The 26,444-nt window shown below is 30.6% G+C and overlaps 2 protein-coding genes and 2 long non-coding RNA genes across 7 annotated transcripts; 2 read left to right on the top strand and 2 right to left on the bottom strand.

The window, feature by feature from the left end:
* Nucleotides 1-2,263: 2,263 nt before the first annotated feature.
* On the top strand, nucleotides 2,264-15,994 carry LOC123267348 (frequenin-1). 3 transcript variants are annotated; one of them, XM_044731924.1, is made up of 6 exons: nucleotides 2,264-2,582; nucleotides 3,535-3,913; nucleotides 15,189-15,213; nucleotides 15,314-15,362; nucleotides 15,441-15,530; nucleotides 15,695-15,994. In XM_044731924.1, exons 2-6 carry the CDS (start codon nucleotides 3,850-3,852, stop codon nucleotides 15,710-15,712), a joined length of 246 nt encoding a protein of 81 aa, XP_044587859.1. In that variant the 5' UTR covers nucleotides 2,264-2,582; nucleotides 3,535-3,849; the 3' UTR covers nucleotides 15,713-15,994. The 3 variants fall into 3 exon arrangements, with proteins under 3 accessions (XP_044587859.1, XP_044587858.1, XP_044587860.1); XM_044731923.1 differs by having other exon boundaries at nucleotides 3,532-3,913; XM_044731925.1 differs by having other exon boundaries at nucleotides 2,265-2,381; nucleotides 3,532-3,913.
* On the bottom strand, nucleotides 7,785-16,292 carry LOC123267349. The gene is made up of 3 exons (XR_006510008.1): nucleotides 16,283-16,292; nucleotides 12,105-12,108; nucleotides 7,785-7,884 (listed from the first exon to the last, which is right to left on the bottom strand). It is a non-coding gene; the product is annotated as an uncharacterized LOC123267349 (long non-coding RNA).
* A 3,309-nt stretch (nucleotides 16,293-19,601) lies between these two features.
* LOC123267550 lies at nucleotides 19,602-19,893 on the top strand. The gene is made up of 3 exons (XR_006510069.1): nucleotides 19,602-19,636; nucleotides 19,720-19,765; nucleotides 19,846-19,893. It is a non-coding gene; the product is annotated as an uncharacterized LOC123267550 (long non-coding RNA).
* Nucleotides 19,894-21,217: 1,324 nt separating this feature from the next.
* On the bottom strand, nucleotides 21,218-23,957 carry LOC123266993. 2 transcript variants are annotated; one of them, XM_044731455.1, is made up of 3 exons: nucleotides 23,736-23,955; nucleotides 21,943-22,080; nucleotides 21,221-21,842 (listed from the first exon to the last, which is right to left on the bottom strand). In XM_044731455.1, the coding sequence occupies exons 1-3, from the start codon at nucleotides 23,899-23,901 to the stop codon at nucleotides 21,481-21,483; spliced, it is 666 nt and encodes a 221-aa protein (XP_044587390.1). In that variant the 5' UTR covers nucleotides 23,902-23,955; the 3' UTR covers nucleotides 21,221-21,480. The 2 variants fall into 2 exon arrangements, with proteins under 2 accessions (XP_044587392.1, XP_044587390.1); XM_044731457.1 differs by lacking the exon at nucleotides 21,943-22,080 and having other exon boundaries at nucleotides 21,218-21,842; nucleotides 23,736-23,957.
* Between the last annotated feature and the right edge of the window lie 2,487 nt (nucleotides 23,958-26,444).

Here is a 26,444-nt window from a genome sequence, read left to right as displayed (position 1 = left end):
TCTATTTGTTTCATCGCAATTTTTTGCGTACTTTCGACTGGATGGCAAGAAAACTAGTATACACTACAAGGGCAGAAACTTGAGAGCCCTGAACTGCGCGCCATGATGCCCTCGGCTTCGCCTCGGGCACATGGCGCACAGTGCAGGAATCTCAACTTTCTGCCCTTGTAGTGTAATATACTATTACTTCGGTCAAGAAATTTTCGGTGTTTGTTGGCAAAACTAAATAAATTTCTTGAGTGAAGATAAAATTCCTTGAGTTAAGAATACTTTTTTATCTCGATAGTTTTCAATCAAAATTTATTTAGTACTAAAACAGTTAATTCTGATCAGGTTATGTGATCTTCTGACCAGGGCTCCGTATCTTTATTAATCCGTTATAATTTCTCACGACAAAAATTTCCTATCAAAAATATATCTCATGCAAAAAATTCTCGCTCAAAAATTTTTTCACAAAAAATTTTCATAGAACAAAAAATTATAATTTAAAAATTTCTCAAAGATTTTATTATAACAAACGACAATAATAATTGAATAAATATTCATTTGAATAATCATTAATTGAATTTATTCGACATTAGACCAACACATAAGCTTGTTACTCCATCTTGTTGGTAATTTGCCCCTCGGCTCCTTCGGAGATCCTCCTGGTCGTACGCTCGAAGATCGACTGCCTGACGACCAGCTTAACTGACTGTAGAAGGGCCCTGAGCTCCCCACTCCGATAACCAAGACTACCAACTCGAACTGACAGTGCTACCCAATGCCTAAAAATGAAACTGACGAAGGCCGGTACACAAGGTTTTTCCACGAGCACGAGTATATCCAAAATGCATTGTTACAGTATAATAATTGTCTTTTTAACTTTGATTTAATAAATTTGAAGGAAAAAATTAAAAACTCTGATATTTATATTTGGGGTCACTCGAAATTATTACATCTGAAACACATTTTTTCAAAATTAATCTTAAACTAAAATAAAAAATTTTTCTATGATTAAAAAAATTTGTCTTCCATTTAAAAACTTTTTTTTTCATTCAAGATAGTGAAATTCTTCAAAGAAAATTTTTTCGTTTCAAGATTTTTTTTTAGTCTAGTTATTCTTCTATTTGCCGGCTTGAAAGAATTTTGAATAACTATATAAATTTTTTTTAATTTCAATCACCCTTGAAAAATTTTTCAATTGACTAATATTTGGAAAGTGCTATTAAAATATTATGTCATAAATGAATTTATGTAGCAAATGTACACGCAGAAAAAAATTTTGTTAAAATAACCTAAGATATGGTCTAGTAACAAATGCATTTGTTAGCATAGGGATAACAAATTATATGTTAAAATAACAAAATTTACGTTATAGCAAGTTATTGATTTGTTATAACAACAAAACAATTTGGTTACTATAGCAAAATCTTTAAGTAGATTCGCCAAAATAATTTAGTTGGTATAACAAATTTTTTTGTTGAAACAGTAAAATTATTCTATTAAAATAACAAATAAATTTACATTAAATTTTATAATAATCCATAATTTAAAAATATGCTATAATCAGTGATATCTGATTTGGAAAATATTTTAGCAACAAATTAGTTTTGTTATTGCAATAAAATGATTTCGTTAGGACAATATTGTTAACAAATTGATTTGGTCATTTAACAGACTGGTTTGTCAGTACAACTTGAAACATTTTGTTAATGCGATTAATGGATTTGTTACTATAACTAAACTCATTTGTTACCAGAAGATATTTTTCAGCTATCCCGTCTTTTGTTATTTCAACAAAATCATTTTTATGCGTGTACATATGCTTATACGAGCCTTGAAAAAAAAACGTTTTTTTTCTCACCCTACCATAAATTATCCCGTAACATTGCCCGCATTAAAATAATAATCTGTGGTTAAATTTAGTCTTTTATAATACTTCAAGCCGAAGAATGGTCCAGATATTTAATATTACCTATTTCCGGTCCATTATTATCCTATTAATTACCTTTACCTTTACTATTTAAAAAGAAAAAATTCTTCCCAAAATTGGAGCATGAATTAATAAATTTAATCATAGTGTAATATTAGATGCTTTGTTCTAGAGGAGCTTCAGACATAAAAAATAGTTAACAGTAATAAAATAATTTTGCAACTGACATATCATATGCAGTTATATTTGTGTAGTATATTTGCTTGAAATATTATAGCGCGTGCGCTGTCAATAAATTTTCTCTTAGTCTTTCGGTCCTTCGAACCACCAACCAAATGCCCACTATCACTGGTTAACTTATATAGATTTAACCAGCCAGTATGACGCCGGGAATCGTAACGTCATGACGGATTCACTTCTGTATAATATGCCTTGTTTGTTTCTTTTAATTTGGAGTAAAAATAAAGTGAGTGAAGAATATACATATAACTGTTTATGAATGAAAATCTACATGATTATATCAAGAGATATTTTTCATGAATGTAGCTAAAGTTATTAACATCATGTTTACCTCTTAAACACTCGTTTTATTGTATTTATATTTTATAATCAACTAATTGTGAAGGTTATAGTAATTATAAGTGGACATTGTTTTATATTAACTCAGGTTTGTGAATTTTGCTTACTTTTAACTTATAACTTATTTAAAAATCACTAAATGTTTTAAGAATTCACAATTTTAATTTATAATTCATAATTGTTTTTTATATTATAAGGTAGAAATTGAATTTTTCGCAAAGAAGTTTTATAGATTCATATGTTAATTTATTATATGCTTTTGCAAAAGAGTCACACCCCGTGTAAGCGATCGAGGTCCTGGTAGTAGGCCAAGGACGGAAAATTTGGTGCACGCGGTGAAGCTAATTACTACAATTTTTGTTTTTATCTTTGCAAGATCTCAATTTTATTTATAACACAAATTTTCTCGGAAAAAAATCATAGTTTTTGCCAATAGTAATTGTAAGACTAATCATTAAATTTTAAAATACAAATTTATTCTTCAAAATTAAAAATGTCTATTGTTGACGTATTTAAAAATGAACTAGAGACAAAACTTTTATCTAGCTTTAGCTATACAACCACTAGTTCGTGAAACTTGGGGTAAATGATTCAGAATATAAATTACGACAAAGGAACATTTAAGTATTATTAAGTATAGTATAACATACTCTACATATACGCTTTCATGGTATTGACATTTGTGTGTTTGTTTTTCTGTACATGTTCTTTATTTAATGATTCAAATGTTGCTTCTAAAAATCGATGTGATGTAAACGTAAGATTTTTTTTCTTTTCAATAAAAAAAAATTATTAGATAAAATATTTGTCAATTTAATTATGAACTAAGGTGTATTTCGTAAACGAACCAATAACAAAATTATTCTTTTTTTTGTTTTTGCTTTACCGGTACATTCTAAAACAAGTTTCCTATACCTCAATATCGAAATTGTTTGGCATGTATGTTTATTTCGACAGCTTTTTTGGTTTTATCGATTTTCTATAATTACATTTAAAAGGCTAGTTAAAATCATAATTATTATTATGTTTGTTTTCAGCAGGTGAGGTTAAAGCCTGAAGACGATTCTACACATCGTACGATAGTGAATAAACAATAAAATACTTGGAGGAACTTATAAGTCGCAGGGATATATCACAGTTGAAATAAAACTTTGATATTTTTCATACTATATAAATACGACAATTTTGGATTCAAAATTGTCAACAGCTCAAGAGAAACTGATAATAATAATAATAATAATAATATTATATAAAATATAAAAGTTATATAATTCAAGTTATACTAGGTCAGAGCAAATTGAGGGTAACTGAAAAAAAGGAATTGTAAAAAAAGAAATTTATTGACGCCAACGAATATGGGGAAAAAAAACAGTAAACTCAAGCAAGACACAATCGATCGTCTAACTACGGACACATATTGTAAGCACATCCCTTTAATTTAACCGTAATAATATACTTGAAAGAGAAATTTCCTGCATATAATATTATAATCCTCACCGAAAATTATATATATATATATATATATATATATATATATATATATATATATATATATATATATATATATATATATATATATACATTTAAACGTGAGTATATGCTGAATATATTTTTGATATATGCAAAAAAAAATTGCAATCAACAAAAAATTCGATAGATAAATGTTTTCTTTAAGATTATAAATCGCCATTTATAGTGAGCTTTCAATAGCAAAAATTTTTTTTTTCATATTTAAAAGTATATATTCAACATGTATGAACCCCATTAATAGTATAAGCAACTTACATATGTAATGATATTTACAATGTTCACTTTTAGGTGAAAATCCTTGTAAAATCGATTCATTTGAATATATAATTATGTTTATTTATATTTTTGCCTATGTATTTTTCCAGCAGAACTAGAATAAAAATTTGAAGACGATTTAGTTTTCAGACCTGAAATCAAGCTTAACTCAAGCTTAAGGAGCTTAAAAAAATACGTTTAGGTTTTCAAAATCGAAATTCTGATGAGATTGCACAATAGTTTATTTATCGTAGTAATACATTCATGAGCCCGAACTAGAAGTGGTTTTTATCTGGTTAAAATATAAAAAAATAAACTTGGTTTCAAACAACCGAATTTAAATTATAACTTCTTAAACTGTCAAAAATTTACAATTTTATCGGTGAAAAGATGTAGATTACTATTTTATTACTTATGAAAGATTTTTTAAACATCTATTTTTTTCTTTGTTATTTCAATCGTAAATAGTTGTTTAAGCTCACTATAATTCAGCTGTAAATAAATCTTCTAGATAATAATCAGTTATTCAAATGTTAATGTGGGTGCGGATATCACACTTATTGCACGCGAATTAATAATAATATACTTGAAATTTTAATAAATTATAATAATCGATTTATAATTTATCCTTTAAAATGTTATTTAACCAGTAAATATAAAAACAAATACAATTTATAAAAAAACGACCATTCGGCAATCAAAATGGAAGTAGATTTCCAAAGTTTAATTTTCAAAACTTCTGTTCATACTTATTTAAGTACAGAAGTTTTTTTTTTTATCATGCGTAGTTCCACAGTTATTTAGGAAAACACTTCAAAAATCATGAATTTATGATAACATTAGCTATAACGGTTTCATTTTTTGAAATTTACTTGAATTCGACATTCGATCGTCGACCTATAGAACGCAAAACATTATATAAAAAATCAAAACATTTTCGGAAACGAATGCAATAGTAAATTTCATAAAATGATGTTGAACTGATTAGGTAATTTTAGATCTAAACATACATTCGGATATGGAAATTAAAGCTAATTTAAAGAACTTTCAAATCCAATTATCAGAAATCCGATAAGATATCGCATTCAAAAGTTATTTAAGGAAAAACGTGAAAAAATATGAATTTTTAGGATTTCGAAAATGTTGACATCCCGTCATTTCTAAACTTTTCGGCCAATTAAGCTCATCTTCAAACGTGACCTTAGTTATTTATCGATAAATGAAGCATGTTGAGTTTGAAAAGGATCGATAATTAATCGAAAACGCTATCGTCGTGAGAAGCCACGTTCTATCGTATAAATATATATAAACTTTTGAACCATAGGTATTTTCTGAATCAGCTCGACAAACTGAGTGAGAAAATGGCAATATTTTTTGGATGGTCCGTCATGAGGACCAATGCAATGGTTAGGTTTCTCTGAAATCTACTAACAAGATATTTTATAGTTACCAATTCCAGAATTCCAGAACCACAATTTAATAATGTATTAGATTTACAGTATTTATAGTAATACGATATTTGACTAACGTACAATTGATCTATATGGCAATTGAACTCATAAATTATACTGTTATTAAGTAAATAATTTTCCAACTTAAAATTGTAAAATTTTTGAGCTTATCATCTCCAGTTTGATTTAAAAAAATCAAATTACTATTAGAAACCAATGTTTTTCGTCATGGAAATTCATTCTGTACATTCATGATCGGTTATCCACAGACTCGGTAGAGTCTGACGCCAAGCCCCGTTCAAATCCGTTGAAAACGGAGCGTTAAACTACCGAGTATGCTTACTGTAAGCAGAACAGTACTTTGAGGTTGCAAAATTTTATTAATTTTACATACCTTCTTTTCCTTTAATAATACTTTACATCTTATATTACCGATATTAATTAATTATGGTCATTGATAATTATGAATTCTATTTAAGATTAATAAAATTCACTAGCGCAAACTACCCGTGTAAAAAAAAGATGTCACAAAAGCGTCATGAAAATATCCCAAGCTAGGAGCTCCAAAGGTGACACAATTTGTGACTATTTTGTGACAATTTTGTGATACCAAATGAAAAATCCAAAATAAATGAGTTAAGCATTTTTAAACTCTCATTGAAAATTTTTTTAAACTTACGTCATTTTTTCAACTCATTTTGCAAATCGTATAGACACATTTATAAAAAAAAAAAGCATTTAAAAAAAAAAAATTTATTTTTGCGAATTTAACTTTTCAAGACGAACTCAAAAACATGACCTGTTTTGACGCGGTCAGATATTATAAATAGAATTTAATTTGGAACATTTTTGTAACTATTTTGGAACATTTTTGTGACTTTTTTTAGAACACTCGTTACTATTTTTAATCATTTTTGTAATTATTTTAGTATTTTATTATTTTGGAATAGTTTTGTGACTTCTTTGAAACATTTTTGGGACATGTTTATGAATAATTTGGGACATATTTGTGACTATTTTGGGACATTTTGTGACTATTTTTGAATATTTTGTGCAGAGGGTTGATAACTTAGTATCTACTGCAAAATATAAATAAGTGTGGAGTGTGAGAATTCGCCCGATGAGGTACGGGGCACGGGTCTATCATACATTGTATCCGTGTTCGTACCCGTGCCCCGTGCATGTGAAATATCTACACGGGTGTAATGTACGCATAAACTCGTGACCCGTGCCTCATCGGGCGAATTCTCACTTCCAGCCTACCGGGCCAATACTATAACTTAACGATAATTTGAAGCTTAGAGCAATCACTAATATTCGTAACCTTCTTTAACATGAAAAGAAATTTTGGTTCTAAAAAATAATCACCACTCTCTTAAGAGTCATACTAAATCAACAGAGATATTTCGGAATACAATGAAAGTTAAAATCAGAGGTAGTTAAGCAGTGGACAGTCTTCATTACAAAAACTTCCAGAGAGATCACAAAAATTTCAATAATACTCCAAAATTTTTTTGTCGAATTCACGTCTTATTAAGAATTGATCAGTATCCTGACACAAAAATATTCTAAAAAAGTCACAAAATATTCCAAAATAGTCACAAAAGCGTTCTAAATAGGCTCCAAAATTTTTTCAAATAAAATTCCAATAATGTTCCGAAACCGTCACAAAAATGTCCCAAAATAGTCACAAAAATGTTCCAAATTAAATTCTATTTATAATATCTGACCGAGTCAAAACAGGTCATGTTTTTGAGTTGGTCTTGAAAAGTTAAATTCGTAAGAATAAATTTTTTTTTTATAAACGTGTCGATACGATTTGCAAAATGAGTTGAAAAAATGACGTAAGTTTAAAAAAATCTTCAATGTGAGTTTAAAAATGCTTAACTCATTTATTTTGGATTTTTCATTTGGTATTACAAAATAGTCACAAATTGTGTCACCTTTGGAGCTCCTAGCTTGGGATATTTTCATGACGCTTTTTTGTACACGGGTATAGCGACCCAGATTTTTAGATCCTAATTTTTTTCTTATGGAGAAAGTGACATGCCATAGACCATATAAAACGAGAATGTGTCGTTATCTTCCAATAGATGAGAAACTACAGTTAGAAAAAGATATTTCACAGCCTGCATTTACACATGCCAGGGTGTGCTGCACTGAAAAAAAAATTAACTTGATTTAAGAGGAAAATTCTTGAACCAAGAAAATAATTTTGAAGAGGGTAATTCTCTAGAATCAAGACGAAAAATTTACTTGAATCAAGTAAAATTTACTTAAACCAAGTAAAAATTTTAGTTTAAGAATTTTAGTTTCTTAGTTTAAGAATTTTTTTCTTCAAATCAAGAAGATAAAGTTCTTCAAAATTATGTACTTGATTCAAGAACATTTTTTTTTCTGTGTGAAATTTTCACATCGTGTGCGTCTTTGTGTACTTCAAATTTTTTCAAGTCCTAGTAGATAGATTTTACGAATTTTATAAAAAGTAAAATGTTCTACAACCACGCACACCAAGTACGTTCCAAAATTGGTTCTCTTAATTTTTATATTTCCAACAAAATTTTTTTAAATTTCCGAAAATCATCTACAATCATATCGGCTACTTAGATTTTTTTTCTATTCTATATCTTTTTGTAAAGGAAAAAAAAATTTTCTTTTACTAGTCTTGTGAATGTGGGCTTGGCGCGATTTTTCACAGTGAAACTGTTTTTGTTCGGATATTAAAAGACCACAGTTCAAAAATTCTTCAAAAAACGTCTTGTAACAAAAATTATGATCCAGCTGACAGTGGAGTGGTTAGTGGACACGTAATTTTGTCCAGGTCGCCCAATAATTGATAAAAAAAACTAAATAAACAAAAAAATGACTTGGGAGGTGACTATCGCCTCCCAAGAAATCCGCAGCTTTTCCTCAGGCTAGGTTAGTGCACGATTTTGGACGCCAGTTATTTTTTAACTAGGGAAACAACAAACCCTTTGATTTTCAGGGCCAATCTGCAGGTATTCAGGGGAAGATAAATAATAGACTAATATTAGGAAAGAAAAGAGGAAGTAATTTACGTAAATTAAATGATTAATCAATCAGCAAATATTAATAATAAAACAAATAAATTATTTATTCAAAAGACCAGAAATTACTTAAAACTAAGTCCAGTGCCGAATTTCTTAGCCGGATGGACTATATAACAGTAATAATAATAATCTTGCCGCGTACAAATGTTAATTATTAATCTAAATTCTGAGTAGACCGTTTATTTATGACGACGTTGATTACAAAATAGAAATTATATCTAATAATATTGAACAGAGATATACCTGAAATCCCCAGTCAGGTTATCTCGACAAAAGATAATAAAAAAATAAATAAATACTGGCTGACTCAAATAATTAATACCGATTCAATACCAATTTGTTCGCCAGGAGACAACGCGGTACGTGGTTAATAAAATGGCTCAACTTGTGAGTACTCACCAAAAAAAAGGGAACTCGAACGAAGGTGCCAGATCCACACTTCTTACACTTTGCGGGTTACCGCGTGTCTCCCGATTTTTATTTTACCAAAAACTCCGAGACCTCGTTCCGATCACGAGGGCCTCTCAAGTCGTTTACCAAAATTACTGATCCCTGTGCTCAGAATCGATACTTCAGGGAATTACCCGTGCGAGCAAGGGCTACGACTTATTACCAATAATCAATATACGATGAAATAATAAAATTATAAATATTCCAATACAATTTTCTGAAATAAATGTCAAAATTAATACTTAAGAACTAATAATAATAATACATAATTTATCAAATATAAATAGTGATAAATGATATACAGTAGATAAATTAATAATATTAATACAAAATAGTAAAATTATGAAACACACCGAGTGTGAATCTGTTGCCAACACTAGGCGCAGGGAGGGACGTACACAGGAATAAAATTCCTGAAATAACTTCCAGATCCAATAGGTTTTCTTATTTTTTAATCATACCAATACGACCTTTAAATAAAATTAAGTCATTTTTTAGCAATTAATGATTTTCAATGAATGCAAATCGTATGCATGATCTCCATAGATTAATTTTTTTTCAATCCAAATATTACCGTTATGGTTAAACATCCGTGCTAAACGATAGCACGCATGTAAGAGCCTGGATTATAGCAACGAAAGAAACAGTGCTATTTCCTATTTCTTTTCTAGTCAGCGTCAGTATTGTTTCTTACGGAGACCCAGTGACCTATTTAAGACTTCATAACCATTTATTAATGAACACTAAAGAAGATACCATCGAATGATCACTAGAATATTAAAAAAAAATATATTTTTGTTAACTAGACCGCATTTTCATTTATATACATTTTCAAAAAAATTGTCCTTCACACTTTTAACAACTTTATCATATAAGAAGAAATGAGATTCTTATATGTACAGAATAGTGCAATTAAATTTGAAATTCTGCGATCTTCTGACCAAAAATTAGTTCAATGTGAAATCATACATTCCGGGTCAAAACATCTCGCCTCAATTAATTCTCATAGAACTCATGCAAATCTGAATCAATCCCAACCATGATCAAAAAGGATATTTAGCTTATAATAATGTTAAAAGAGTCTCAAATTAAAATAATCAAAAATCAATCAGTCTTAAATAATATTAATCGAGTCTAATTATATATTCTGGTGGATTGATCTATGAAATCTCCACATACATAGGAAAATAAATATTTCTTCACCCTATCGTTTTAACAGCAATTTAGTAATTTAAGTAAAATACCATTACAGTTGTGACGTTGCGGAAAGATTTAATACCTCGTCGTGCTCTCACACGACTTCCCCGTGCTCTAGCTCGTCGTAGTCCAGGATCTTGGATCGCACCACACAGATAACTTACAACTAACTATTAATAACCAAATCATAATGCAGAATTTAAATCTAAAGTTAAATTTATTCATAAAAGATAATAAACAAATCCAGTTTCTTATTGCAAACCAATAAGGGTGTGCGAATATCGTTCGAATCGAATTGAATTAAATATTAACATTCGATTCAAATGGAATAATTCGAATTATTCGAAATTCGACGAATAATTCAAAAATTTTCGAATAATTCACTAATAATTCCAACAATATATATACTGCTACCAGAATTTTTTTTGATACTTTAGTAATTTCCAAGATTTAAATTTCAGAAATCATCGAAAGAGTATCTACCCGACTAGAATTTTAGTGAGGCATGCCGAAAAATCAGTTCGGGGCAAAGTTGGCTTTCCGAACTTAGGCTAGCCCAATTCGGATCTTATTTGTTTTAAAATAGGCAAGCCGAACATTGGTATGCCAAAAGAATTCCACATTCGATGTAATCTCGTAATAGTTTGGCATTGCCTAAGTTCGGCATATCATGGATTGCCTAATTAGTACGAGTTAACGGTAACCAAAGGTTTACCGAAGTTTGGTTCACCAAGCTCGGGCTCACTTAGGCAAACCTGTGGCAATACCTAAGTTCGGCATGTCATGGATTGTCTAATTAGTACGAAATAATGGTAACCAAAGGCTCACCAAAGTTTGGTTCACCAAGCTCGGGCTTACTTAGGCAAATCTGTGGCAATACCTAAGTTCGGTATAACATGGATTGCCAAACTGTTATGAAATAACAGTAACCAAAGGCTTACCGAAGTTTGGTTCACCAGGTTCAGGCTCACTTCGGAAAATTTATGGCAATGCCTAAGTTCGGCATTTCATGGGTTGCCAAACTTTTATGAAATAACGGTAACCAAAGGTTTACCGAAACTTGGCATACCACAATCGAGCTTCTTTAGGCAAAACTGTGGAAATGCCTAAGTTCGGTATGTTATGGATTGCCAAACTGTTATAAAATAACGGCAACCAAAGAGGCTTATCAAAGTTCGATTCACCAAGCTCGGGCCCATTTAGGCAAACCTGTGGCAATGCCTAAGTTCGGTACACCATGAATTGCCAAATTGGTACGAGATAACGGTAACCAAAAGCTTACCGAACAGTAACTACCCGACTAGAATTTTAGTGAGGTATGCCGAAAAATCAGTTCGGGGCGAAGTTGGCTTTCCGAATTTAGGCTAGCCCAATTCGAATCTTATTTATTTTAAATTAGGCAAGCCGAACATTGGTATGCCAAAAGAATTCCACATTCGATGTAATCTCGTAATAGTTTGGCACTGCCTAAGTTCGGCATATAATGGATTGCCCAATTAGTACGAAATAACGGTAACTAAAGGTTTACCGAAGTTTGGTTCACCAAGCTCGGGCTCATTTAGGCAAACCTGTGGCAATACCTAAGTTCGGGATATCATAGATTGCCTAATTAGTACGAAATAACGGTAACCAAAGGCTTACCAAAGTTTAGTTCACCAAGCTCGGGCTTACTTAGGCAAACCTGTGGAAATGCTTAAGTTCGGTATATCATGGATTGCCAAACTGTTATGAAATAACAGTAACCAAAGGCTTACCGAAGTTTGGTTCACCAAGTTCGGACTCACTTCGGAAAACCTATGGCAATGCCTAAGTTCGGCATTTCATGGGTTGCCAAACTGTTATGAAATAACGGTAACCAAAGGTTTACCGAAACTTGGCATACCACGATCGAGCTTCTTTAGGCAAAACAGTGGAAATGCCTAAGTTCGGTATGTCATGGATTGCCAAACTGTTATGAAATAACGGCAACCTGTATTCTGAAGCTTGGTCTATCAAAATGAAACTTGACTAGGTAAGTCTGTGGCAAGTCCTCACTTAGGTATAATATCGGAATTCCTAACTCGACCGTTGCAACGGTAACCGAATGTTTGCCGAAGTGTCGGGCTTATAAGTATCTTGAGGCAAGAGGTCGCTCATCATCGGCGTAGCGTCGCGGTATGGTATAGGGCTCTCGTGCGTCGGGTACAGTGTTCGAGTCTCGCGTTCGACATGTAAAATTTTTAATAATTAATAATTATTAATTATAATTATTCTTAAGGCAAGTGTGAGGTAAATTTAAGTGTTGTGTGTGACTAATGTATCTAACTCCATCATCTCCTCCCCCCTTGACCCATAAAATCGACCAATCAAAAAAAAACTTCTTCATAGTAAGAAAAACCCTAAAAAGCGAAAAAAATGACCGAAAATATAAAAAAAATAATACTAAATAAAAAAAAAAAAAAAAATTTTTTTGTTTACTTAATATTTAAAAAATTTCGTCCTAAAGTCGATATTTATATTTAAAATTTAAAAAGTAAATTAAAAAAAAATAAGCATTCATTATTATTAATTTTTGCTTTATAATAAAAATAGCTAAAAACAAAAAAAGGATTCAATTTGGATTCTTCCGTGCGAATTTAGTTTCTGAATTGCTGCCTAGTTAGGTAGCCAAATTCGGACCGAATGAGGCTTGGATAGTCACCAGCAAGTGTGGTTTCCAAACCACCGCCTAAGTCGGAAGCCAAGTTAGGCCCAAACTCGCGACTGCGTTACTTCCGGGACGTGGGCCAACTTTGGCTTCCTGGTTCGGCGCGAACTTGGAATTCGGCATGCCTAATTCGAAACGAACCACCGCCGAACTTAAATTTCTGGTCGGGAAGCTGATCTGCAGAAACTGCGCGTAAAATTCGGTTATAAGCCCTTGTTTCTTCTCTCTGACTCGGGACAGTTCTCGCGCTTCGGCGCTGCCTAGCAGCGAGCGTAGAAGTACGGTTATCTCCACTACTCTATTTCCCCGGCTGCATTCCCCTTCTACTCCGGCTTGTCTCCGACGCTTTCGCCGTCTATTTCTTTTCTATTTCTTTCCCCTTTTATCTCAAGTAGGTTGTGCGCGGCTGTTTTTTTAATTTTATTTTTTTTTTCTAAAATTTATAAATTTACAGGATCCGTCGCACAGTAAGTTTCAACACAACAGATAACGATGACTGTACATAATAAATTTTTTTCGAAATATATAATTTGTTGAAAATTCTTTGCCAGATTCTTTAAGACATAATTTAATAAGTCTGATAACATAATTTGGTAGGGAAATATCTATCTTCAAAGGCAAACACATGATAACTTACATTAAATTATCGAGTCCTAGGCCATATGGGGGTTTTTTCTCTTTATCTCCAGTAGTATCGATGTCTTCTTTAATCTTATTATTGACTCTTTCAATTCGATTTTCAGCAGATTCGACATTCTCGTCGGAGTCCTGAACAAAAACGTTTAGTCTTCCGATTTTTACTTAAGTGACTATAACTCCGAAAATTTTCAAAATTTTGATCTAAAGTTTTATACATATTTTTGAATGTATAAACTTTAATTTAAAGCAAAAAAAAAAAAACATTTTTTTTATTCATCATATTGGCTATCCCCCTCATTGTTTTATCTTTATTTCGGTTCATATATATATTCACCATTTAACGGTATAAAATTAATATGAAAATGAATTTAAACTTGAAATCAACGGGTTTTCATTGTTAACCAAAATCACAACATGCCTCAGCGCTTTGCGCCTAAGGTGTGCAGTTATCTTCACCCTATGCACCAGAAATTTTAAGTCTGGTGAATATTTTTCACTCCCGAATACATTTTTAGAAATTTGTTTCTTCCTGGCAAGGCTTAAACAACGTAGACGAGATTAATATTGTATATTTTGTTATGTATGATATTTGATGTTTGTTTACATGCCGTTACCAACTTTTTGGTAATATGTAATTTATTATTATTGTTTATAGAGCGCCTGAGGAAGCAATAAAATATTGCGAAACGTTGCGATAAACAAGAAGTATTAATTTATTTACCCACTCCAATAATTATCCTCTGATAAGTCGTAATGTAAAGTAATAGTTTCTTCCTGTTTTTTTATTTTTCCAAATAAATTTATGAATTGAAAATAATGCGTGTATCATTTTCTTCGCAACTATGAAAAATAATGAATAAAAAGGAAAAATTTCTATAAGTAGCAATATGCTCTTAATTTTCAATACTCTACACAATTTTTTTTTTTTTTTTTTTTTTTTTTTTTTTTTTACTTAACCTCTATAGTATATATTTCATCCGGTCTATACTTAACCTTTATATTTGTAAAAAATGCTTGCCGTAAGATGGACGGTGTGGCTTAATGTATATAGAATAAGCGAAAGGAAATTTAGTATAGACCGGATAGCTCAAATGGTAGAGTAGCCGACATATCTTCGGAAGGTTCTGGGTTCAAATCCCAGTCCAAGCTATCTAATAATTTTTTCTCGCATATTCTATAAACTCACATTAAGATGATCCTCTCCACATTCCTTTCTCAATCCTTTCCTACCAATATCCTGTTACGTGAATATATAGACTAGCATTACAAATATAACCTCTATCTTTTTCGTGTTTATAAGATTTCTTTTACTTGAATCTTTTTTCACACATTCTTCCAAGTACTCTTAATTATAAAAGTTAAGAGTTTTTAAAGTCACGACACTATAATTAATGACATCTTTTCTTTTGTTTCAGTTACTGAAAAAGAAATTCGACAATGGTGAGTTCAGTTATAATTCAATAAATTAAAGACATCTTTTTTAAAATGAATCCGGCTTTTTTAATAATGAAGAATGTAATATTTTTTTTTTTTTTTTTAGGCATAAGGGATTCCTTAAAGATTGCCCTGATGGTCTCTTAACAGAACAAGTAATTTTTAGATAATTAGCTAACATAGCATCAATTTTTTCCTGGAATAATATAAACACAATATTAATATTTTTTTAGGGATTTATCAAGATCTACAAGCAATTCTTTCCGCAAGGAGATCCATCCAAGTTTGCTTCACTTGTATTCAGAGTTTTTGATGAAAATAATGTGAGATTATATTTCTTGTCAGTTATGCTTTTATCTATTTCTTCAAATATTTTATGCAATAATTTATTTTAATACGTTTCTGTTCTTTCTTCACACATGCATATTTGTCCTGCTTGAATATACCCACAAATCAAACCTTCTGAACTCTATTCTTTGAAAATTAGAGGTCCGAAAGATGTTGAATTGTATTGCTTACGTCTGCGCTAATGAAATCTTCTAACTCGCTCTATTTTACTGCACATCGGAAAAGCAAAAAAGGTTTGGAAAATCCAAAAGTGCATGTCTTACGTGCTCATTTAACCATAGAAGTAAAAATGGAATAAAGAAAATAATTTATTTCACAAAATTGTCACATGGTGGTCGTATACAGGATAGTATTAACGTTAAAATCTCTTCGAATTTAAATATCAGGGCTCCAGTTGACCATTAAAAGAATCATTAACGAATCATGTTAGAAAGTCTATAACTTTTGATTGAAATTTCAGTTATTTCCATGAGGTCTTAAAATTTTTTCAAGTAATTTATTCGTTATTCTATTTCGTTATTTTATTCTATTTTTACTCTTTTTAAATAAGTCGTGTATACTCATCAGAACCAATTATGTATATTTACACATAAACATGCATGCCAGTAGTTAACCACTGGATTATGAAGGCATAATAATGCATAACATTTTAGACTGATCATGCATGCTAATTTTTTCAGGCTATCAATTCATAATCATTGTTTTCAAAAGCAATATTAACAATTACAATAACTTTTGTTTTATCATTTTTCTGTGTAAAACTATCGTTATTTTTCATTATTTTTACACTTTTTGAGCTCTTGCTGAATCCAACCAAGCATATAACTTATAAATACAATAGTATAACTTTAGAATATGTCAGAGTGAAAATTTCGTTTTTTTTTTTTTTTTTTTTTTTATTTATTTATTTGCTATTTTTTCTAAAAAAATTGAAGAATCTCACAAGCCCGCCGAAGGTGAGCGAAGTTTGGTCTTAATTATTCGAGTGTCTTGCGTGAGAGATTTCAAAGGTAGTATCACTACTTCTCTGTCTTGAACCACAAGTTCAGAGCTAAAAAGTAAAACACTAGCGCCTACCGGTCACCATGGCTTTCCCTTATAGTTTTTACTTCTTCGTATTAAGCTGTTCCATTTTTTAATTTATCTGAAATAGGTTTGAATAATATTTATTAATATAAATAAGTGGAAATTTCTCGTGTGACACACTCGAATAAAAGCTAGCATTCTCTTTATTTAATTGTTATTTATTTAATTAATACATGGTCAAATGAAATAATAGGCCACCCGCATGAAAAAACTATATATGGCTGAACATATATGGAAAGTTATATGGGGAATATGTGATCATATATAGCGGCAAAATTATATATATGAAATAATAAATGTTTTGTTAATATAATGAAGATATATTTGATTCAATATAAGTTCAAATATATTAGTGCCGTATATTACTTAGTATATGTTATAAAATATACTATTATTATATAAAAATTACTTATATAGAAAACTATATAATAGATAAATATATTTTTCGTAAAATATATGTTGAGATAGATTATTACTGTATACTTTCATTTATAAAATTTCAATTATATGGAAATATATATTATTTTATTATGAAATACCATACATAATACCAGATATTTATGATATGTTGAAATAGGTCAAAACGGAAAGATTAATAAAAAAAAAAAAAAATTAATAGTTTTTCGTATATCTTAAGTTTCAAGAGCAACTTGGTCAATCGAGTTTACGGTCGAAGCAAATCTGAATTTCAGTAAATTAGTAACACATCACGAAATATTTTCTTTTTTTTTATAACTTTTTTTTCAGAGAATTATTTGGCCTCAGCATTCTATTGTAATTTTGGTACCAATGCCAATATTAAAATTATATTGAAAATATAATTTTAAGTATATTTTAAATTATACTGAAAAACCCGTGAAAAAATGTTCTGATCAGGCTTGATATGAGCTGATAAGGCCATATAAAAATTTTTGATATGTTCATATCTGGCCTGATATGATCTGATATGTCCATATTTAATTTTTTATATGTCCTGATATGACCTGATATGAAAATTGGCCATATCAGGCCTGATCAAGCCTTATCAATTGGATATGTCTATATCAGACTTGATGTAGCTTGATATGCTCATATTTAACTTTACATTATTTTTTAATAGGTCCTGATATACCCTGATATAACCTTATAAAGTTATATTTACTTTGATAAACTTGAATAAAAAATCCCTGATCAGGATTGATATAACTTGTCATGGATTCATATAGTCTGCTATACTCATATGGATTCATATAGTCTGATATACTCATACCCTTACCAGCACATAAGTAGTCTTATGTACTCATATAAAGGCATACCCGAGTAAAAAAAACTATATATCATTATATATGATTCATATCTAATTATATAGAAGCATATGTAATTCATTTATAATTTTATAGATGTATATATAATTCATATAATATTATATATGAATCATATAGAATTCTATATAATTTTTTTTACTCCAGTGGGTATTTTGTGATTACCATAAAACATTCTCTTTTTCTATCTAAGAGTCTGTTACTCCAATGATTAACAATCTTTTAATATATAGTATTTTTCGGATGAAATAATAGGAAATTAAAAAAAAATTTAATTTCACAAAAATTATTAGTTTTGTCAAGTTCAAAAATTGTTAGCCAGGCCCTCCAGCAGTATATAGTTCCATATACTAAACAAATAATTCCATAAAAATTTAAGCTTTCAATTCTGATTTTACCTCGATTATTTTTTTAATTTCAAAGAAATTATAAATTCTAAAGCAACGAAGTACCTTAACAATATATCGTAGAATCATTTTTACGATTTCATGTATACATAGATAATTTTATAAATCTACATATAAGGTAAAAGCCCCAATATATGATCATGTACCAGTATATGATCACTCATACATGATCATGGTATATGATCATATATTGGGGCTTTTACCTTAGATACCATTATTATATATAAATATTGACAGTTAATAATTAATAAATTAGATAAAAAATTTTGTTCACTACGAATCGATCATGTATACGATTTGCATTACTTGTAGTTATAATAAACTTTGTTCTCCAAGTAAGTCTCTTAGGTAAACGGGTAGTGAATTAGTCTTTCAAGCGGTAGCTCCACGGTTCGATTCCCACTCGCGCCGATTTTTTTTTTCCTATGGGAATAATTATATCTAATTATACATAATTATATAGGGCCATTTTTCATTTATAATTATGTAATATAATGATATATAATTTTTTTTACCGGGGCGGGTACATAGTCTGATATACTTATATCAAGGCATATATAGTCTGATATGGCCAATTTCCATATCAGGCCTGATATGGACGGTTTATATCAGATCTGATATAGTCTGATCAGAAAATTTTTTCACGGGAATACATTGTTCTTATACTATTTATAATATAGTGTTGATTATAATATGTACGATATATTTAATCACCCTGATTAAAAAAAAAAATTAAAAAGTATTGAAATTATTTCAATACTTCTGAATATATTTTAATTCATAGAATAAAACTAGAAAGCATTAAAAAGTATTGAAAAGTATACAAACTTTAATCATTTCAATACTTTAAAAGTATTTAAAAGTATTGGAGGGTATTCAAATTTCTATCACTTCAATACTTGAAAAGTATTTAAAAATATTGAAAGGTATTTGAACTTCTATTATTTCAATACTTAAAAAGTATCAGAAAATATTGAAAAGTATTCAAACTTCTGTCATTTCAATACTTAAAAAGTATTAGAAAATATTGAAAAGTATTCAAACTTCTGTCATTTCAATACTTAAAAAGTATTAGGAAATATTGAAAAGTATTCAAACTTCTGTCATTTCAATACTTAAAAAGTATTAGAAAATATTGAAAAGTATTCAAGTTTTAATCCTTTCTATACCCAATAAAGTATTGAAAAATATTGAGAAATATTAAAATTTCTATCCTTTCTATACCCGATAAAGTATTGAAAAATATAAAAATTTTCATCCTCTCTGCAGTCAACTAAGTATTGAAAAGTATTTAAATGCCTATTATTATTGTGCTTAACAAAATATCAAAAATGTTAAAAATTATTGAAACTGTTGTCATTTCCATACAGAAAGACGTATTGAAGAGGATTTAATTCTCCATCACTATAATTTATAGTAATTTTCACCGAAGTATTAAAGTGTATTAGAATAAAATTAGAATCTTTAAAACTTTCCACAGTATGAATCTGTTTTAGCTTGGGGAGCTTTGAATAGCGTAAAAATTCTATGTTTGAGCTTGAAAAGCTCAAAAAAAGGAATAAGCAAAATTTTGAGCGCTTGGATATGGAATTAGCGGAAAGTTACCGAGATGACCTAAGAGGTCAAACGTTCTACTTTTTACTTCTCGCAAAGAAAATTGAAAATTTTTAAAACTCAGGGAGTTTTTGGTTTTACCCCGTTTTTCAAAAATCGATTTTTCATCAAATCTCGCCGTTTTAAGGTCTTAGGAAACTTTTCTGACTATTTCCGGGAGGATATCACTATGTCGTGCGTGTGTGTATGTGTGAATGTGTGGATGTTTGCAAACCTCTTATAACTTTTGAACGGATCAACTCATTCGATCCTACCAAACGGCTTTCCAAAGAGTTCCATCAAACTTAGATTTCTTGAAAATTTGAGCCGATTTGGACCGGTACGTTTCGAGAAATCTCAAAAAAACTAAGAAAAAAAATTAGAAAAATGGTTAACCCTAAAGGCCATCTCTGCAACTTCCCGCTAAATCTAAACCTAAGCACTCAACTTTTCACTTATTTTGTTTTTGAGCTCTTCGAGATCAAACATAGTTTTTGTGTTATTTTGAGCTCTCCGAGCTCAAATAGATAGCTGTTCTATACTTTTGAGCTCTTCGAGCTCAAAAGTCTGTTGGAAGTTTCATAAAACAATATTTTTGGAATTTTCAAACCGCAATAACTTTTGAATGAATGAACCGATTTTCTCGCGGTTTACGGCATTCAACGCAGTTTTTTGAGCTCTTTAAAGAATCTTAAAGCACAAACTGGTCAGACTAAAAATTTCATAGAAATTCAGAAAAAAACATTTTTTTAAATTTTTTTCGACAACGATAGCTCACATACGAATCAACCGATTGTGACCATGCCAGTGGCGATCGACGTGGTTTTTTGAGGTTAAGAGCTGATTAGTTTTTGAAATCGATCGGTTGAGCCGTTTAGAAGATATTTCAAAAAAACGAATTTTTGGAAATTTTATATTTGAGATTTCTCACGTAAAAATCACGTAAAAATCAGTTGAGTCATTAAGAGTTATAACAGTTTAAAAATTAGAAAATTGTGTTTTACCAAACTTCTATTAAACTTTTAAGCTTAGAGTGCTCAAAAACGTTGTAGTATGTGAAATTTTGAGCGCTTAGGTATTGAATTAGAGCGGGAAGTAACAGGGATGGTCTGCAGGTTGAAACGTCTTACTAACTTTTTTGGAAAATGTTGAGATTCTTAAAATCAACCAAGCCGTTTGAAAGTTATGAAAGCTTATTACAATCTCACAACGCATACAAATTCATACGTGAATATTATAAATAATCAAAAAACAGTTTATAGTATATGTTTTTTTATTACTAGTTTTAAACTTATAATAGGAACATACAAGGTCACTCATCATCTGCTATAAAGAGTCTCGAGTCATCTGAATCATATGAGTCATTAAACAAAGAGTCATTTTTAAAATCATCATACTTATTTAATTTTAAAAGTTCATCATCATCTCCGCTATTTAAACTACTTTTATCCCCTTCCTCTTCCTCCTCCTCCTCATTCTCGACTTGGTCTTTGCTATCTCCGTCTTTATCTTCCTCATCATTTTTGTCATTTTCGCTCTCAACATCTTTGCGTAGTTTGATAAGGAATCTCTTCCTCATCTTCAACCTCGATATTTTCATGTGATTGGTCGTTCTTACCATGATTACCTTCATCACCAGTATCCTCATTGTCAATAGGAATACCATTGCCATCAGAACTGCCGGCGCCAGCACCGACATGACCATTACCACCATCGCTAGCACCATCACGGGATACCTGTTTTGAGCCGGACTTCCTTTTCTGGTACCCATTTACGTTGTTTTTTATTGAAGCTATGCGTCTACCAAGATAGTACTCGAGCCTACCTAAATGGTAATCTCGTTTTACTGTTGATAAAAAGCAGGCATGAACTGACGTATACAGCCAGTGCTTGAAAATGGCTGTAACAAATCAAACAAGGTGGGGTTAAAAAATGATTGATTTGATATGGAACCTCCATAAATATTTGAGGATATGAGTGATTGGTTTTAAAGAGTTTACCTGACTTTAGAAGAAGTAGAAGTACGCTAGGAAACGGAAAAGAGTAAAAAAGCTTGAGTCGATGGCTGCAAGGAAGAAAGGAAAAGCGAAAAAGAAGAGTCACTACGAAAAAGGTAGACATCAGAAAATAAATTGAATCTGAAACAATATAAAAGTTATGGTGGCGGCAAAAGTATAAAACAGATTAGATTGATAAACAGAATAAAATTGAGTCTGATAGAATAAAATGAGCTAGAAGAAAAGATTGATGATGCTATAAACTACAAACAAGGAGAAATCTTCGCTGAAATCACAATACAAGAGAGAGTGGAGTTTGACCATCTGCGGGTAGTGGCGGAAGTAGAAGTGCAAGGTAGCACAAAAAGAAAAAACAGAAGGAGAGGACAAAAAAGTCACAATATCATTATAGCCAAAAAAAATTAGGACAGTTGACTCTAAAGGCCATCCCTGCAATTTCCCGCTCATTTTGTACTTAAGCGCTCAAAATTACACAGTACGTTTTTGAGCTCTTCGAGCTCAAAACTTTAATAGCAGTTTAATAAAACACAATTTTTTGAATTTTCAAACCGCAATAAATTTTGAATGAATGCACCGATTTTCACACAGTTGGCAGCATTCGACGCAGTTTTTTAAGCTTCATAAAGAATTTTTAAGTATGAGTTGATCAAACTAGGAATTTCGGAGTGACTCTGAAAAAACACTTTTTTCGGTTCTCTTTCGACAACGATAACTCACGAACGAATCAACCGATTCCGACCGGGCTGGCGGCGATCGACGTGGTTTCTTGATGTTAATAGCTGATTAGTTTTGGAATCGATCGGTAGAGCTGTTCAAAAGTTATTAAAAAAAACAACATTTCAAAAAATTTTTTTTTTGTTTCTTTGAGATTTCTCAAAATCTACCGGTTTGAATCGGTTCAAAGTATATTCAAAATCTAAGTTTGGTCAAGCCCTTTCGAATAGCGCCAACCGTGAAGAAATCGGTCAAGCCTTTCAAAAGTTTTAAGAGGGTCACACACACACACACACACACACACACACACACACACACACACACACACACACACACACACACACACACACACAGACATACGGACATCATCGCGAAAACATTCGGAGAAGCTTCCTAGGACCTCAAAACGTCGAGATATGATGAGAACTCGATTTTCGAAAAACGGGGTAAAACCAAAGCCTCCCGATTTTTGAAAATCTTCGATTTTCTTAGCGGGAAGTTAAAAAATGTAGGAATATTTAAAGATGAAGTTTCTGGCTGCAGCACTGTAAACAGTTATGTCAAAGAGTAATAGCTGGAGCTAAAAGAAAACATGAGGAGGGAAATGAAGAGAAGTGAAAAGTTTTGAGAAAAGATAATTGGAAGGTAACGATTGTAAGATGATTAATACGGAAATAAGTTCTCTGAGAAAATCTCTGCGTGAGTTTAGATAAAAAGGTATAGAAAAGTAGGGATATACTTGAGAGAAAAGAAGAGGTACAAAAACTTGCAAGTAAAAAACAAGAAAGAGGAACAAGAACCATAGGAACAGTAGATACTGAATGCAAAACCAGAAACTCAAAAGTGGATTATGGTTTACGGAACAAAGAAAAATAAATGCCATTCGGCAACACCCGAAATTAAAGGAAGATTTACGGCTGCTGCGCTAAATGAAGTTGCACCTACTATACAAATACATGTCTGAATAAAGTATTGAGCAAGTGTTGTTTTTCTACGTCTTTCGACAAAATAAGACAAATTACGACTAAATTTGCATAAAACGAATGTTATAATTTCATTACCTCTCATACGCTGCATTAAATGAGCATCTAACTGTTCTGGTTTCTCCACTTGAATATTTTTTGATCTATTAGAAGGTTTTCCTGTGATTGTGCTTTTCAATAATACATTCTGTCCAAATATGTGGTCTGCTGCTGTATCCAAGAACTGGGGCATTTTGGCACCCATTAAGGCATCATAAAATACCCTCTCAACCCACTCCCCGTCACCTAAGAAAACCTGAAAATATATAAGGTAAAAGACCCTATTAGTGGCACTATAAGGAAGGGGGTTAACAGAATGATTTTTTTATCATAGTTAAAGTACAAATAGTGAATTATTTTTGTACTTAATGCCTACATTCATGTTTAAACTTACATAATTAATTTAAAAAATTTTAATTTTTCTAAATTTATCATTATTTATGATTATTTAAAATCCATTATTCAAATGACCCCATTAATGGCAGGGCAAATAATCCTCTGATCTAATTAGTGGCATACTACTGACCACATACCACATTAGTGGCGGATCTAACTTGTATGCGTAAAATTTTTCAAAAAATATATTATAAACATAAAAGTATTATTTACAAACACATTTATTAGAAAAAGGATTATAAAATTAACAATAATTGAATTTAAAATTATTTAAGAAAAAATATATTCTTGATCACTTTTAAAAGACTCGTATTGAGATTATAACTGCACAGTCAGACACAACGCTTATGAAAGTAAACAGATTTAAGGTAGGATTTAAGGTAAGATTTTCAAATTTCTTTATACATCTTATTTCAGTTACCATACTTTAATATTTATATAAAAGTAATAGTCGTAAGTTCATTAGCTAAAAATTAATTTAAAGTAAGGTAAAAGACCCATTAGTAGCGGGGACCCCATTACTGACACTTTCTTCGATTTTGGTACTTATTCAATTAATGAAATCATTAATTTCAATAATGAATATATTATTTCTAATCTTTAACACCTTTAGATCAAAAAAATTTTTAATTTTTATTCCAAGTAGAACATTTTTTGATTGAAAGAAAAAGTGCCACTAATAGGGGTTAAAGGTGCCACTAATGAGGTCTTTTACCTTACTATATAAAAAGGTTAGAGCGCCTTTGAGTTTAACATTGGCGGTAATTGGCGCTAGAGAATTTTCATGCCCCTACTAGTGACATTTTTGTTTTTTTTAAATAATGTTTATTTTAAAAAAGGTAAATAAATAATTTTGTGATTCTATAGACTTTTCAAAATCTATAATGATAATTACTAGTATAATTATATGAGAAAAATATTAAAAAATTCGCTTTTAAAAATGTGACCAATATTAAACAAATTATTAAAAAATTTAAAATTTGCTTGGGGCTTCAGTTTGGTTGAAAAAGAAAAATTTTTTTTTTACTAGAAAGATTTTCCTTAAAATCAAAATTAAACATTTCTAGGATCTAGAGGTCTTAAAGATTAGAAATAAAATAATCATAATAGAAATTAATTATTAAATTGATTATATAAATAGCAAAATCAATTAAACTGCCACTAAAGGGGTCCCCGCCACTAATGGGGTCTTTTACCTTACTTTAAATTAATTTTTAACTAATGAACTTACGACTATTACTTTTATATAAATATTAAAGTATGGTAACTGAAATAAGATGTATAAAGAAATTTGAAAATTGAAAGTAAATTGAATTAAACCGAACAGTGAAATGTGAGAAATCGAAGTAATGCCATTACTAAATCTTATTTTAAAATGAAACTTGAAAAGTGCCTAACATATAATTTTATTATTCGTTAATATTTAATTTCTATCTTGATATTAATTCATATTATATTTATCTTCATTGCACTGAAACAAAAAAGCTGTAAACCTAAATGAGATCGATCGCGTTATGAGCGTTGCGCCGCTGTGTTATTTAAATGGGACTACAGTGCCATTCGATCGTAGCGGATCTTCAGAAACTACCCAGGTAACATGTGCTTGAGCAAAATTTAGGTTCCAGTGTCTTGAGCGAAACCCCTAGTTGCTAGTACCTTTTTCTACATATAGGTCTTGCTCAAGTTTATGTGAAAAGAACTGCTTCAAGATCTATTAAAGTAAGATATCAGAGCGTTCTGACATAACTTATTTTCACATGGATGAAACCTTTACGACTTAGTAGCGTCTAGTATACTTTAAATACCTGCGTACTTGTGAAGCTTGCCCTGTGACACCTGGGCAGGTACCAGGTGAGAAAGGTAACTAAAAATATGAGCTATATCTAACTTAAATTTGTATGGCAGATTTTTATATATATTTTGTAGAATATTATTCTAAACTAGTATCATAAAGTGTCAGCCACCTTTCATGGACCAGAGTCTTTGTCAGACGCTTTAAAGCTCGACAAAAAATTAATGAACTTTACTTATTTTTACATGTCTGATTTTTAAATATATTATTAAAGTAACTATTACAAAGTTATATTTCATCAGTCAGACAAATTCGAGTGACCAAACATTCCCTAAACACAAATTTATTCAGACGGGAGTGCGAGCGCGAGAGCACTATGCGCATGCATCTCAGAGTGAAAATACTTACTAATTTCACAAGATTTTAGCATCCTTATTTCAATAAGATGAGCTTCAATATTAAGTTTTTAATTGATAAATATTAGAGTGAATTTATTTATTGCATGGACACTTCTCACAAAAATTAAGGGAGCAAGAAAAAAATCCAAATTTTAAGGGGAT

This window comes from Cotesia glomerata, linkage group LG6 (genome assembly GCF_020080835.1).
Source record: "Cotesia glomerata isolate CgM1 linkage group LG6, MPM_Cglom_v2.3, whole genome shotgun sequence".
Classification (NCBI taxonomy): domain Eukaryota; kingdom Metazoa; phylum Arthropoda; class Insecta; order Hymenoptera; family Braconidae; genus Cotesia; species Cotesia glomerata.
Note: the sequence above shows the minus strand (reverse complement) of the source record. Positions and strands in the feature narration are given on the sequence as shown.

What these genes read in the sequence shown, in the direction of transcription:
- LOC123267348 (XM_044731924.1), top strand. Translation starts at nt 3,850, where the DNA reads ATGGGGAAAAAAAACAGTAAACTCAAGCAAGACACAATCGATCGTCTA. An exon ending in TCTAACTACGGACACATATT is followed by an intron (nt 3,914 to 15,188) that starts GTAAGCACATCC and finishes CTTTTGTTTCAG; the next exon opens with TTACTGAAAAAGAAATTCGA. An exon ending in ATGGTCTCTTAACAGAACAA is followed by an intron (nt 15,363 to 15,440) that starts GTAATTTTTAGA and finishes ATATTTTTTTAG; the next exon opens with GGATTTATCAAGATCTACAA.
- LOC123266993 (XM_044731455.1), bottom strand. Translation starts at nt 23,901, where the DNA reads ATGGGTGCCAAAATGCCCCAGTTCTTGGATACAGCAGCAGACCACATA. An exon ending in TTTAATGCAGCGTATGAGAG is followed by an intron (nt 22,081 to 23,735) that starts GTAATGAAATTA and finishes ATATTGTTTCAG; the next exon opens with ATTCAATTTATTTTCTGATG. An exon ending in TCTACTTCTTCTAAAGTCAG is followed by an intron (nt 21,843 to 21,942) that starts GTAAACTCTTTA and finishes GATTTGTTACAG; the next exon opens with CCATTTTCAAGCACTGGCTG.